Raw genomic sequence first — 14,338 nt, 5'->3', positions numbered from 1 at the left:
GCCAGCCATCCAAAGGTAAAGTGTGGAAGTGTAGGTTTGGAGCAGAGAACCTAATAACTATCCCAGGTGTATACTCTGCGCTCATTCATTCATTTGCCAAATATTTTTTGAGGATCAGATACTCACACAGGCAGGGCTCCTGTCCTGAAGGAGCTAAAACTAAATAAGAAAACAAAGCAAGCTAAGCAGGGGTCCTGGTGTGTGTATTAGATTGGGTATTGCAATCAGATATGGGACTGTTTCCAGGGGGAAGTCATCTCTTCCAGGTTCCAGACACTTGGAGCAGTAAAGTTAGCACATTATTGTTCTGTAGGACACTGAGACTCTAACTGTCTTCCTAGGAAAAAAAAGGACTCTGCTCTCCTGACATCCCTGGGTCACCCTATGAGATGGGCAGAATCTGATAATTTGAGTTACCTAAAAGGAGTCCTGCATGGGGTTGTTAGCCCAACAAATCCTGATGGTCAAATTTCTCTGGGATCCCGAGTGTTCTAGTCTCTCCTCCATACTCCCACGTTCCTTACAAATGAATGAATGAATGAGTGAATGAATGAGTCCAAAAAGTCCAGATCCCATTTAGAACACTTTAGATGAAGTCCCATTGCCTTTTGCTTATTTACATATACAGATACTCATGTAGCCATCTTCACATAGGTATTGACTTGACTCAATCATCCAGCTTCAAGACAATTTTGATTGTTCTACCTGGCTTATTACTAACTGTAGACAAAAATGTCTTCTGGCTTAGAAGCCTGTCTTACACTCAGGCAAGACCTTGTTCCCATCCTAGTAAACTGCCTTACAAATGAAGCCTGGCCCAGGCTCTGCTTCTAGAGAACCTGACCTAAGACATTAGTTATGTTCCTACAAGTTCTCAAAGTGAATCTTTATAGGTGCCCCCAAAGCAATTAGGTACAGTCACCACCTGCTGCTGTTGGGTCTACTCCCATAATGAGAACATCACTCTCCATACTAAGGATGGCATCACCAGATGGGCTCAGAGTTTACAATCCTCAGGGAGCTGGATTCTGTGCAGGAACCTGGGGAGCAGAACACACTGCCTGGACATCCAGAAGGGCCAAACAGGCCCCCATTCTGTATGAATGAAGTACTTCGATTCTTGGTGACCCAGGAACTGCTATCAACCCAACACACCAGGCCAAAGTAAACGGGTCATGTCCTTGCGTCAAAGTCAAAGGCTTAATGTCAAGAGATACTTGGGCTGATGTGCTCGACCTTCTCCAAGTTCAGTTTTCTTCTTAGGGATTCTGAGTGTGTAACACTCTGTAGGGGAAAGAACGTGAGTTTTGGAGCTTGTTCTGAAATAAATGGCGGCTTACAAATCACTTAACTTCTCTGTCCCTCAATGTTCTCATCTGCAAAATAGGACCATAATACCCACATTACAGTCTCCTTGTGAAAATCACATCAATCCGTGTGAAACAAACAACATAAGGCCTGACTCTTTTCAAGTGGCAGCATTGTAGGTTCTTATTAAGGGGTCGCAACTACCTTTATTGCAGGCATGGTCTTCACTCCTCTCTGGTCCACGCTCCCTATTTTATTATGTAAATGAGCACAAATGTTGACAGTACACCTGGCCTACAGTAGGAAGACATTTTGCTAATGCCCTCTGCCACTTGGGATTTCCTCCATCTTACGTTGCTTCTTCTTCCTCCCCTCACCTTTGCCCTCTTTCCATTCTTCTTTTGTCTCCTTCTCTCTTCTTCCTCTTTCACCACTCTTTCCCTGAGCCATATGCCAATGTTAATAGGAAGACAGGCTGATCCAACTTTGATCACATAAAAGCATCACAGATCTGCCTCTTATACAATCAGCCTGTGAAAGATGCTCTCACACTCCGCCGGTATCCCCTTGGCACTTACCTTCTCCATGGATGTCCTGCAAACACCTGGGACACCCTATAGGCTTTCTCTGGCATGCTCAGTCCACCCACAGGACTGTCTGGAAGTGCTAGGAACACCTTAGGAGAAACCCAAAGACCAGAAGAAACAAGAGTTGGAGGATTAATGCCCCCATTTCCTTGCCTCTTGGATATATCAATTCTGAGGCATGTTCTCCACAGTCTCACAGATGTGCCAAGCAGGACTGAGCCCGAGTCATTCACTGGAGAAGCAACCTAATCATTAACATGCCTTGTATCGGCTTGCCCCCTTCCCATCTTACTTGTCCTCCCCCCTCTGGTGCATTCCAATACTTATCTCGGGTTCTGCTCAGAGTTGGGGGGAGGCAACTCAACATAAGACAATACCCAAATCCACCCAACAATTTCAACCTCAGGGTGGTCCCTCCCTGTCATTACCTAAGAGTCAGGAACCAGATATCCCACGTTAGAAAGAGGAGAGATGTAGTGAAGATCTGCCGTAGGGCACCTGCTACCAGTTCTCTTTGTTTGTTTCAAATAGAAAACATGATTATGATCATAACTCACTGGATATTATTAAATCTTTCTGGCTCTCGCTTCCATAGGCATTTGTCACCCAGCATTATCTCTTTATTACTTAACCATAATAGTTTTCTCATTTCTTGAAAGACATAGCAACAGTACTGTGAACAATGAAGACAAAATTGGCTGATAGGGGAAATATATTGGGGGTACCAGAAGCTTACCAACAAAGAGTTATTAAAACATCTCCCTGGTACAGTTAAAAAAGAAAACCAACAAATTGTTCCATTTCAGCTAATGTGAAGGCAGGTAGGTCGAAGGAAGAAAGAAGAGATTCCTTAGAGACATTCTCATTTTTCTACTCCCTGGCTCTGTAACAATTAGATGTCAACCACGAACACCTATTCTTCATCCATTCCCTTTCGTATTTATCTCCAGCCAACATTCCTGCCTGAAATTAGAAAGCTGAGAGAGGTAAATTTTTTTCTTTCAGCAAACTTAACACTAATGGTCAAATTTAAGTGACAAACATTCTTCATGATAAAAATAAGGCCCAAAGCTCCAGCACTGGTTGCACATCGTTTTCCATTCATCTAAACCCTTATTATGAGCAGAAGCTTAAGGATATAGTGAGCAGGGACTTCCACTAGATGTGTTCATTGTGAATTTTAAAGATTTCTGTTGAAAAAATACAGAAAGCCTATAAAAAGGTAAAGTCATTCATAATTTCCCATACTTAAAATTTGATTATAAAATAAGAAATAAAAAAAACTCTTCCTCCCCACCCCTCCAAACAACTCCCCCCACTCCAGGGGGGGCCATAATTCCACTGTGATAGACAGACCCCTAGTCCCTTTGCATACCCACCAGGCATACTGGTATTCACATTCACCCTCCTGCTATTTTTCTATTGCAAATAAAGGAATGTGTTCATATTGTTGAGAAATTTGTTTTTCTACCTAATAGATCATTGACATCCCTCTAACAAATCACAAATAAGCCTACTGTGCCCTTTGTAACAGTTGTATAGTATTCCAGGCTTAGCTCTTCATTTCCCAAAGGGTGTTTAATGAAAACCGGTCCTCTGAGATGTGTTCTCTCTCGTGTGTGTGTGTGTGTGTGTGTGTGTGTGCATTTTTGTGAATTATTTCAAATTGTAGTTCACCCTTTTGCAGATTTACAATGCGTATTAAAGATTTTGACATGTCCTGCAAGCCCCCAATTTTTTATTCTGTGTAACACAATGATCACAAATTCCTTGGGTCACAGAATTCTCTACTATGGGAATGTCCAGCACTCTACTAGAAAGCATACCCTTGAATATACTTAAGGAGTATTCATTTAGAACCTCCTAGAATCCATCTAAAATTAGGGAGAAACTCCCTTGAGCCATCTGGAGTCAGAGAAAGACAAGGAGAAAGCCTCAGGACTGAATCATCCCCGGGGGCGGGGTGGGGGGGAGATGAATACTAAAGAGAAAACATTACCAGAGATCCAGAAAGAGCAACTCACACACCCATGAGATGCTTGCTGCCCCCATGTAACCACAGCCAGTGTCCACCCTGATAGAGCCGAGTGTGGAGCACGAAGAATGGGCTGCTGGCTCTTTCCTGTAAGATCTTAACAGGTGAGAATTCAAGGGGAGCAGATTATGCCACCCCAAGATATGCCTCTTTGGCATAAAGATTCTTTTGAACTGATTAGTTTGAGAAACTACAGACACAGGAGAAGCTCTGAAAACAGACTAGACATTATCCTTTTTGCAAAGGAAGTTCCCATTAAAAAGGCCTGTGCCATATAATGTTATTTGTTTCAGGGGTACAGGTCTGTGATTCAACAGTCTTACACGATTCACAGCGCACACCGTAGCACATACCCTCCCCAATGTCTATCACCCAGCCACCCCATCCCTCCCACCCCCCACCACTCCAGCAACCCTCAGTTTGTTTCCTGAGATTAAGAATTCCTCACATCAGTGAGATCATATGATACTTGTCTTTCTCTGATTGACTTATTTCGCTCAGCATAATACCCTCTAGTTCCATCCATGTCATTGCAAATGGCAAGATTTCGTGTTTTTTGATGGCTGCAAAAAAAAAAAAAAAAAAAAGGCCTGTGCCAGGAAAACAGCTATTACCAGAAATAACTTGTCACCTGAGAGACAGTGTCTGCAGGGCAGGGCACCCTTTGTTTACCAAACATTTCCTCTTCTCACCTTCCCCTCTTTGAAATCCAGGATCCCTATCCCTTTCCTTGGCCTGGGCATGCAAGCCTCAATCACCTGGCCTCCTTCTGAGTTTCTGATCTTTGTGGGGCTCCTTGACCTAAGTACATACATAAGAAACATTGTGGGGTTTTTTTTTTTTCTCTCCTGTAATTCGTCTTTTCTTACAGGGGTTTCTCGGCCAAGAACTCAGAGGGGTAGAAGGAAAATTCTTTTTCCTTCCCTATAGAATCACTGCAGAAAGCAAAAACAAAACAAAATCAGAAGAAAGAAAAACAAGGAGGAAGGAAAGAGCTAGCTGCCCAAAGCCAGTGTATTCCTCAGATCAAGATGAGTGGATGAGAGACTGAGAATAAATACCACCTGATGTTTTATAATCTCTTCGAGCAGAAAGCCCAACCCGAAGCATCGGGAGTGACACCGAAGTTCTCTGTGACAGGAAGACCACATCTTCTCTAAAAGGACTCTGGAAAGGTAGAAGACTTGTTAGCCCGAAAAACCCACACAAAGCTGATTGTTTCCTCTCCAAGTTCTTGAAAGGTTGATACTGGCTCAGCAAAGCCTATTAACAATGATGCTTGGGGGTGCCTGGGTGGTTCAGTCCTTAAGCGTCTGCCTTCGGCTCAGGTCATGATCCTGGGGTCCTAGGATCGACCCCCGCATGGGGCTCCCTGCTCAGTGGGAAGCCTGCTTCTCCCTCTCCCTCTCCCCGTGCTGTGTTCCCTTTCTTGCTATGTCTCTGTCAAATAAATAAAAAAAATCTTAAAATAACAACAATAATGATGCTTTGGGTGTTAAAATAATAACAATAATAATAATAATAAACAACTTGTTTCTCAGCCTTTTGAGGCCAGTAGAGAAAGTTTCAATAGCACAAGTCAATATGGGCCAATGCTTCTGCCTGATTTTTAATAATAATACTAGTGTTATTTAGCGCTTACCATAGCCAGGCTCTGGGGAATAAACTCTCACATGAATTAACTTATTTAATCCTCAACCAGCCCTCTGGGTGGGTACTACATTAATAGGTCAGGAAACACAGAAAGGGTTTACTGACTTGGCTGAGGTCACACAAATGAGACCATATGAATCTGGACAGTCTGATTCTGGACAGTCCATCCCAGTCTACATTGCCTGCTGGTATGTCAGTTCCTCTCCCTGGCAGCTTGGAGTGAGGCTGAGTCTTGCTCAGTCTTCAATGCGTTGTGGGTCTCTCCCATGCCAGGCCCAGAGCTGCCTCCTGTACCTTTGCTCATGGTCTAGATGTCCTCATTTTGCTATTGGTCATTGTTGCTTCTCTTAGATTTCCTATAAATGTGACATTTGAAAAATCCTTATGCCATCGATTGACCCAGGAATTAAAGGGAATTTTTCTTTTTTTTAAGATTTTATTTATTTGACAGACAGAGACATAGCGAGAGAGGGAACACAAGCAGAGGGAGTGGAAGAGGGAGAAGCAGGCTGCCCACTGAGCAGGGAGCCCGATGTGGGGCTCAATCCCAGGATCATGACCTGTGCTGAATGCAGACACTTAACAACTGAGCCACCCAGGCGCCCCTAAAGGGAATTTTTCGTATGCCTTAGTCAAAGATGGAAAGGAAGGTAACATAGGCTTAATGGTCCAACACGGTGAGGAGTGATGTGAACCATCCCTGTCATTCAGAGTGAAGGATGGGGGCTGAGGATAAAGTGAGAAAGTGTAGAAATGTGCATGGTTACCAAGAAATCAAGTGGAGAAAAAGATCTCTCTCTCATCTCTTGGACTGGTCCCTCTCAGGGCAATGAGAGGCTGGTAAAGAGCTTGCATTTGTTATGTATTTATTCCGGTCTGACTCTACCCTTGGTTGTTCCGGTTGATGGGATGGGTAAGGGAAGAAGAGAAAGGGGATTAGAGAAGCACAGTTCAAACCTGGCAGTAGGAATCTTCTAGAGACTGAATAGAGAGATGGATGTGTCCAACCTGCTCCAGTTCTCTCTAGGCCACCCATAGGCACACATTCACCTAAATTACCTTTAACATCAGAAAGAAAAGTATTAGTCACGTGGACACAAGTAAAGGCAGAAATGGCCTTCCAGGACCCTCTTCTTCCTCCATGGCCCAAGATGGGAGTGACCCAGGGCTCAGCTATGTCCACCTTGGAAAGGAGGAGGACATGAGGCCCCGAGTCCTCCTGGTTCAGAGCTGGCCTCACAGGCCTCCATCTTCCCCAAAGCAGACAGAACTGTAACTCCCAGCTCACCAGCCCCAGGACCTGGCCTACTCCCCGTGCTGCCCACACTTTCAGGCCCAGCCTCTCTTGTGTTGCCCCATGAAGTGGTCGATGCTTTTGATAAGCTTACCTCCCCTCAACACCCACAGAGAAGGACTTGGGCTGTCATTGTTCAATCCCTGTTCTTTCACAGGGGACAAGTTTGATAGAACAGAAAATTATTTTGGTTGGATTTATAATGGCCAATAATGAAAAGGGTCTTTTTCATTCAGGGTGTATTTTAAGCCAATATATGTTCACCATCAGATAATTGACCATTAATGTGTGTGTGTGTGTGTGTGTGTGTGTGTGTGTGTGTATTTTTAAGGAAAGTAAAACCATTTATACAGGAAAGTTCCATATACAGGTCAAAGCCTGCCTCACTTTCCTCCATCTGCTTTACTTAACCCACCCCAAGGTTAGAGAATAATATGCTTAATTTTAAGAAACAAACTCCATGGGAGAGACTGGTCTTCATCTGGGAAAATGCCCTAAGGCATCTCTGAGTGAGAATTTGGAAGCCCCACAGTAGGCCGGACTAAAGTAGATGAGCAGATCTCTTCAGGAGGGTTCTGTACATGAAGTGGGAGGAACATGGAGGATCTGGGAGCAGCCTGAAGAGCAGGGGACAAACAGGTGCAGTTTTCGGACAAGGACAGGCAGCCTGAGGGAGGTTGGGGGGATTTAGAAGGAAGGTCAGCTCATGAGAATGGCCGGGGGCGGGGGGGAGGGGGCAGTGCTATTTCTGAGCCCAGATTGCCTAACATTTACCTTTGTTAAAAATAAAAACCATAGACTCAAAATGGTGTCACTTAGGCCAGGTCACCAAACCAGGGTTTAATACTTATCCTAATCATAGTTTCAACCTTCATCAGAGATGTAGTCTTAACGGGTCAGTCAGGAATTTGCTGATCAGCACCAATGAGGAAATCTGTCACATCAATCCCTCTCCATCCCCCAAAGGAAGATGAGATCATCTGGATGATTTGACCCCTTGTTCTTCCCCATAAGGGAAAATAACCTTGCTTGAAACAATCTTTTTCTTTTGCCAATAACTTCCTTGCCCCCACCCTCCTTCCTATAAAAACCTTCCATTTTGTATGACTCTTCTGAGCTCCTTACTCACTAGATGGGATGCTGCCCAACTTATGAATGGCTTAATACAGCCAATTAGTTCTTCAAATGTAGTTGAATTTTTTTCTCTAACACCTTAAAGTTATTTGCCAGGCTTTTATATATTTCCTTTATTATACTAAGTCTCTTAAAGGGGAAGAAAAATTTTCCACTACTCTTCAAAAATGTCTTCTATCTGGTCTAAGAATTAAATTGACATGAGACAGATTAGCAGGAGAAAATCAAATTTAATTTCATATATCCAGGAACCCCACATACAGGAGAAGCTCAAAGAAAGATGAAAGGAGTATATATGCCATCCTAAGCTAAGGAATGGGATGGGGGCTTGGGGCTTCAAAGGGGAGGAAGACAATTCACAGAGCAGTAAGGAAGATGTTTGGTAATGAGACGTTTACCCCGCCATACAGATGAGTCACTTAAATAAAATGTACCTCTAATAACAACTCTAATTCTGGGAAAGCTCCCAAATGAGATTCTTCTAGGCAGTTATGGAAGGGCAAAAGTGTCTCTTGAGACCAGAGAGTCTCATTTGCCTTCAGCTCAAAATGGTCCACATGCCGAAGTGGCATTCTGGGGAGACTTGCTCTGAACACTTTCACTTTGAAATCTCAGTTGGAGCCACAGTTTCACAGAGCACCTCTGGTAGCTATGGCTGCCATGTTGGACAGCACGGTTTTAGATCACTAGAGAGAGGCCATGCCTTAAAAATGGCTGAGCACAAAGTAGAAGCAGCCTGAGACCCTGGATTTACGGAGCTTCCCTGACAGCACCAAGCAGCTTATCGCTAAACTCTATTTTACATTAGAAAGGAACTTTATATTAGAATGGAACTTAGAAAACCATAGATGGTTTACTTTTTGAATAAATAAATAAGTAAAAATGTGTGTGTATTTATATTAAAAATATATATGTCTTCTTTAAACCATTGTTGTTTTTGGTTTTCTGCCACTTGTAGCAAGACCAAATTCTAATGGATTCACAATACTGTGTTTTACAATGTCCCCAATCTGCTCCCAGTCCTGATATGCAGCAAGCACATTAAGGAAAGCAACTCTGCTGTGCTAAGCAGGAAGAATTCCACAGAGATGGTACACCGGAGACCCACATCAGGGTTTTGTTTGGCCTTCCCGGTGTTTGCTCGACATTTAAAAATCAACAATTTCACATAAAATCCAGACTTTCAGCTTCTCTCAAAATATCAGATGAACTGGCAATGCTGAGCTAGCCCTAACTGAGGCGGAGACCTCGTGGCGCTTTCAGACAGGCCTGACTCTCCATTTGCCACGGTCCTTTCTTCCTCTTTTCTTAAGACCGTGAGTATACCTGGCTCACAGATGTTTCGTAGATGCTGGCTGTGACCTGGTCCGCATCCTCCACCTTCCCTGAGTACTATGTTTGACAGCTATCCCCTTCTCCTTCTCAGCCACAGGGGAGCTGCCTCCTAGGAGGCTGTGTGCCCTTTCCCACATGGGGCACCTCCTTGCCAATGACTGACAGAGGTAGACATACAAAAGGCTGGCCTTCTTGCCTCAAGGTGGGACCAACTCTGTAGCAGTATTCATGCCAGAGCTCCCCATGGTGCCAGGTTGCTGCTCAACTCCAGCTGAGCCCACATCCCAACTCAGCTTCTTCCCCTGCTCTACCCAGCTTCCCACCCCCTCTCCTGGCATGCTCCTCTAACAAAGCCAGTGCACCAAAATTCCCGGTCCTGGTGCAGTTTCCAGCCCCTTGTAACAATCTGAGTTTTCATCCTTGGATTAGGGAGACCCCTGAAGTGTGTGAAACAGTTAAAATAGAACTTCTGCACCAAGCAGGGCTGAGTAGTTGGCCAGAAGAGGCATGCTTCAAGTAGTCACAGTCAATCTTCAGAGGTCAATACAGACTGTCAGATTGATGGGTATCATGAAGGACCCAGAATGCATTCTTGCAGTGGTCTGAGAGCATTATTGTTCTGAGCAAGCACATGATTCTTTGTATTGTAGACCTGGGCTTACTTATCTCCTAATTAGTGCTTACCCTGACTTGGATGTCCTTTCTCTGTCATTAGCTAAGCAAACAGCTTATCCACAGTCAACATCATAAAACCGCTATGCTCCTGGACTGCTGCCAGGAAAGGCCAGCATGTGGGGGCATCTTCCTCCACATTTGCCTTACCAGAAGAGCTTAGTTTCTGGGCACAAGATAGCTAGCCCATTATTTTAGACCAATTAGGTAATGCTCCAACTTCATACTCTGCTGGAAATGACTGAATCTCTAAGAGCATGCATATGGCATCTGTGGAGTTTCTAAGAGAACCTACTGAGAGGAACGTCATTGGATGAGAGCCTCCAGCTGCTACAACTTCAGACCCACTCAGCGTTCACACCAGGGCCATGCTGCTGCCAGCAAATGATTAAACACGTGGGGGTACGAGAAGCAGGACAACTCTTGTTCTGAGGCTCCCCAGGGGCCTGGCTGGGACCTGAGGCACATCCTATCCAATCCCTCTCCTTCCGCCAGCCCTCCCTTCTCTGGAGTCAAGCCTGTATCTGCTCTGAAGTCTCTTCCTTTCTACTCCTGTGTCCTTTCCCTTTGATTCTTTACAGGCATTTCCCCCAGGATATTTCTTGCATTTCTTAATCCATCCTGGCATTTGCTTCTTGTAGGACCAAAGCTGAGACATTAGATTTAAGCCCTGACATATGATTTGTGGAGCTGTGGGTGGAAAGTGAAGATCAAGTACAAACAAGACATTACAATGGAATCCAAGGCAGGAATACCTAAAATTATGGCAAACATTTGCTAATTGGCATGGAAAGATGTTTATGATAACGTAAGCAGAGGGACTATAAAACAGTACATATACGTATTCCAAATTTGTTTTGAAAACTATGTAGAAAAATTTTAGAAAGTTCTATGTTGAAATGTTGACTGGTTTGCAGGAGTCTTTGTTTTTGTCTTTTTTGCACAATTGCATTTTCAAATTTCCCATAATGAAAATTGTTTCAGCCCAGAGGAGGAGTACCTTAGAGCCTAGAGCACTTCAGGAAGATCAAACTGGCCTGAGGTCCCTCAGAGCCTCAGGGCCGCCCCATGAAGGGACACCACGTGGGCACCATGTGGACAACATGGACCTAGGGAAGACGGGACCCTGGAAACATGAAGATCTGAGGGAAGGCCCCAGAGAGAGTATATGAGAGGTCCCTTTCCCTTGTCAAAGCAGGGATCAGTTCAGTTCCTATGTCTACCAGCACCACCTATTTGATTCCCATGTCTTCCTTCTATGACCCTATAGATCTGGTTACATGTATTATTATAATTCATTCAAACAAAATTTATTTATTGAGCTATACTCTTGGCTTGGCCTTCTGTTAAACTCTAAGGATGCTAGGACATGGCAGACACCAACAGTTACATCTCAATGTCCATTCTCTCCTTTTTCTTTGTTAAGAAAATGCCGAGTTTTTTCAGGACAGCAATGTGTCTGGTTACAAACCATATGTCCCAGCCCCCCTTGCAGCTAGGAGGGGCCTGGCTCAATTAGGTACCTTTGCCCGTCAGCCTGCACCCTTCCTCACCTCTGGAAAGTAGACTGGGTGCTGGACAGGAACAACCACCTTGAGACCATAAATTGAACATGAGGGACAAAGACCATGTATTAAAGATTTTGGAACAAAAATCTTGAAAGAATTCATCACTGGCAGCATGATCAAATCACTGAAATAGACCTATAGACTTCTTGTTATGTGAGAAAAACAAACCTTCTAATCTGTCTAAACCACTGTTTTGGTTGGTTTCTGTAATTTGCAGCTCAAAATGCTAAGTGGGGCAGAGAATGAGTCATAAGCCCTACATTATGTATGGACAGAGAACAAATAAGTAAAAGGCAATTATAACCCAATGCTATTAGCAGTATAGAGGGGAGACACCTGGTTTGCATTTCACTAAGAGTATCTGTGCTACTCAGTTTGGGAATGGATGGGTGGGGTTGCGTTGGGTGAAGCATGAATGATGCTGTCATCCAGGCTCTTGTTGGCCAAGAGCCTCTGAGGATGGAAAGGGATGCCAGGAAGGTGAAGGGGCCTGAGAGGGAGCGGGAGGCCATCCCTGCATCTGAGCCCTGAAGCGTAGGAGTTATACAAGAGGAAAAGCAATAATATGAAAGCATTTGGGGAATGGGCAACCTGGGCCAGAGCCAGGGAGGGTTCAGTAAGGCCAGAGGTAGAGGGAACATTTGGGGATGATGTCCTGTTTACCAGTGTCGTGCTTCTGAGGTTTAGTGGAAAGATTTGGCCAGGCAGGGGCAATGGACTGGTGGGTCCAAGCAGAGTCCCTAGAGCAGTGTGAGCAAAGGGAAATAAAGGTGGACGGCCATGTTTGCCACTGATGGTGAGGATGTTAGACATAAGGGGTTTGGCTGCTTTCCAAGAGAATTCAGCCCTACAATCTCATCCTGGAATGGCTTATTCCACTAACAAAGGCATGCGACACCTACTAATATGCCCGGAAATGTGGATTTTAACAAGCCGTCTTAGGACTTCTAGTGCCCACTAAAGTTTGAGAACCACTGGTCTAGATCTGTTTCTCAAACTTAAATGTGCATCCCTTGAGGATCCTGCAAAGTACAGATTCTGATTCAGTAGATGTGGGCTGAGAGTGGAGAGTCTGCATTTCTATGACATAAAAGAGAAAGGAACCATCAGTGTGTAATACCACTGAAATTCTTTCTTTCCTTCCTTCCTTCTTTCCTTCCTTCCTTCCTTCCTTCCTTCCTTCCTTCCTTCCTTCCTTCCTTCCTTCCTGGGCGGGGGTTGGGGGAAGAGCAGAGGGAGAGAGAAAATCTTAAGCAGACTCCGTGCTGAGCTTGGAGCCCGATGTGAGGCTCGATCCCATGACCCTGAGATCATGACCTAGGCCAAAATCAAGAACTCCCCAAGTCTGCATTTCTGATGAGCTTGCAGGGGCTGCTGCCGTTGCTGGTCACTGACCACACTTTGTGTAGCAAGGGTCTAGATGAGAGAACTTGTCTAGACAGTAGAGAAACAGTTTTTCGAAAGATCAAGGGATTGACTGCTTTAGCCTACCAAAGGCTGAGAGATGATTTAGTGGCATTCTTCAAAGGACGTTTTTAAATATATACATTTTTTTAATTGGGGTCAAGGCACGAGAGAAATGGGCCAGCTTTGAAGCAGGCATGATTTAGGACAGGCTACTTTCCTCCTGGCCTAGGTAATGAAGTCTTAGGAGAGCTCATCTCAAGGCTTCTGCCAGCTTGGGATTTCCGGAGAGGTTGTCCTCTCTGTACCACCCTGCCGACATTTAGAGTCTCTGCTGTATTAAGTCTGAAGACGATCTATAGGAAGCAAGGCTGGACAAGGGTAAGGGTGGAGTGAGTTGATTGAAAATGGTGGACAAGTGGGTAGAATGTTAAGGAACTGCTGCTGTGTTGGCAGCTGCTGAAGGAAACCACAGAGAGTAGCTGTGGCTTCTCCCAGTTCCTAAGGGAACCTTGTTGGGGGTGGAGAAGGGCTGGAATGCCTGTCACAAATGCACTTTGTCGCACTTGACTGTCAGCGGAACCTGGCTAGGGCAAACCCAAATGCACTCAGGTGGTGATGTGTGGACCAGCAGAACTGTCTCCAGGAACCGCCTCCCAGCCCTCAGCCAGTGAAAAACAGATTTATGTAAAGATAAGCCCTTTCCAGCTCCCACCTTCACCTGGGTCTCTAGGCGCCATTGGGCAAAGATTTCCTAACTAACGACTCTCTCCAAGAGGAAACCCCCTGAAGAAAATGCCTATAACAACATCTTTCACAGACCAGAGAGACAATATGAATAGTAGTTAAATTTGCCAGGCTGTGGAATCACAGTATCAAGGCTTGAATACAAACTCCAGTATTTACTAGCTGTGTGTTCTTGGGGAAATTACGTTACCTCTCTGTGCTTCAGGCTCTTCATCAATCAGCTATATTCGTTCTCTCCCTTTGGCCGGGCCATGCGTTAAGGACAGTGAGTGCGTTTTGCTCATTTTTTTGTCTTCTGGTGGCATCTGATTGAGAAGTTTCAGGTGCCCAACTATTCGTTTTATGATTTAAGTTGGTACCTAGAGGCAGTAAGTGTCACGGGCCTTCTGGAGAGTAAGGAAAAAGCACTGTACACTTCCGGTGGTTGTGCTGGGGAGGCTTTGGAGAAGAGAGGCCGTTCAGGCTAGGATGGCATACTCATACATTTCAAAGAAAGCGACCACTGCTGGGGTCGAAATGATGTCCTCAGGTTTCAGTCCCTTTCTCTTCGCGTCTCAGACAGCTTTCCCCAGCATTGGCCCCTTCTCCAGGTTGGTTCTCC

General features: G+C 44.8%; 1 protein-coding gene across 1 annotated transcript in view; it reads right to left on the bottom strand.

Annotated features, from left to right (window-relative positions):
• LOC112827999 (large ribosomal subunit protein uL30-like) overlaps positions 1-13,966 on the bottom strand; it is a 49,821-nt gene extending 35,855 nt beyond the window's left edge. Inside the window, exon 1 of the mRNA XM_073878476.1 lies at positions 13,928-13,966. Coding sequence (XP_073734577.1) covers positions 13,928-13,951 — 24 coding nt within the window. The 5' untranslated portion in view covers positions 13,952-13,966. The remainder of the gene's footprint in view (positions 1-13,927) is intronic.
• Positions 13,967-14,338: the final 372 nt, after the last annotated feature.

Source organism: Callorhinus ursinus, unplaced genomic scaffold, assembly GCF_003265705.2.
Source record: "Callorhinus ursinus isolate GAN/ISIS: 27379988/994484 unplaced genomic scaffold, GSC_fseal_2.0 scaffold29, whole genome shotgun sequence".
In the NCBI taxonomy this organism is placed as follows: domain Eukaryota; kingdom Metazoa; phylum Chordata; class Mammalia; order Carnivora; family Otariidae; genus Callorhinus; species Callorhinus ursinus.
Note: the sequence above shows the minus strand (reverse complement) of the source record. Positions and strands in the feature narration are given on the sequence as shown.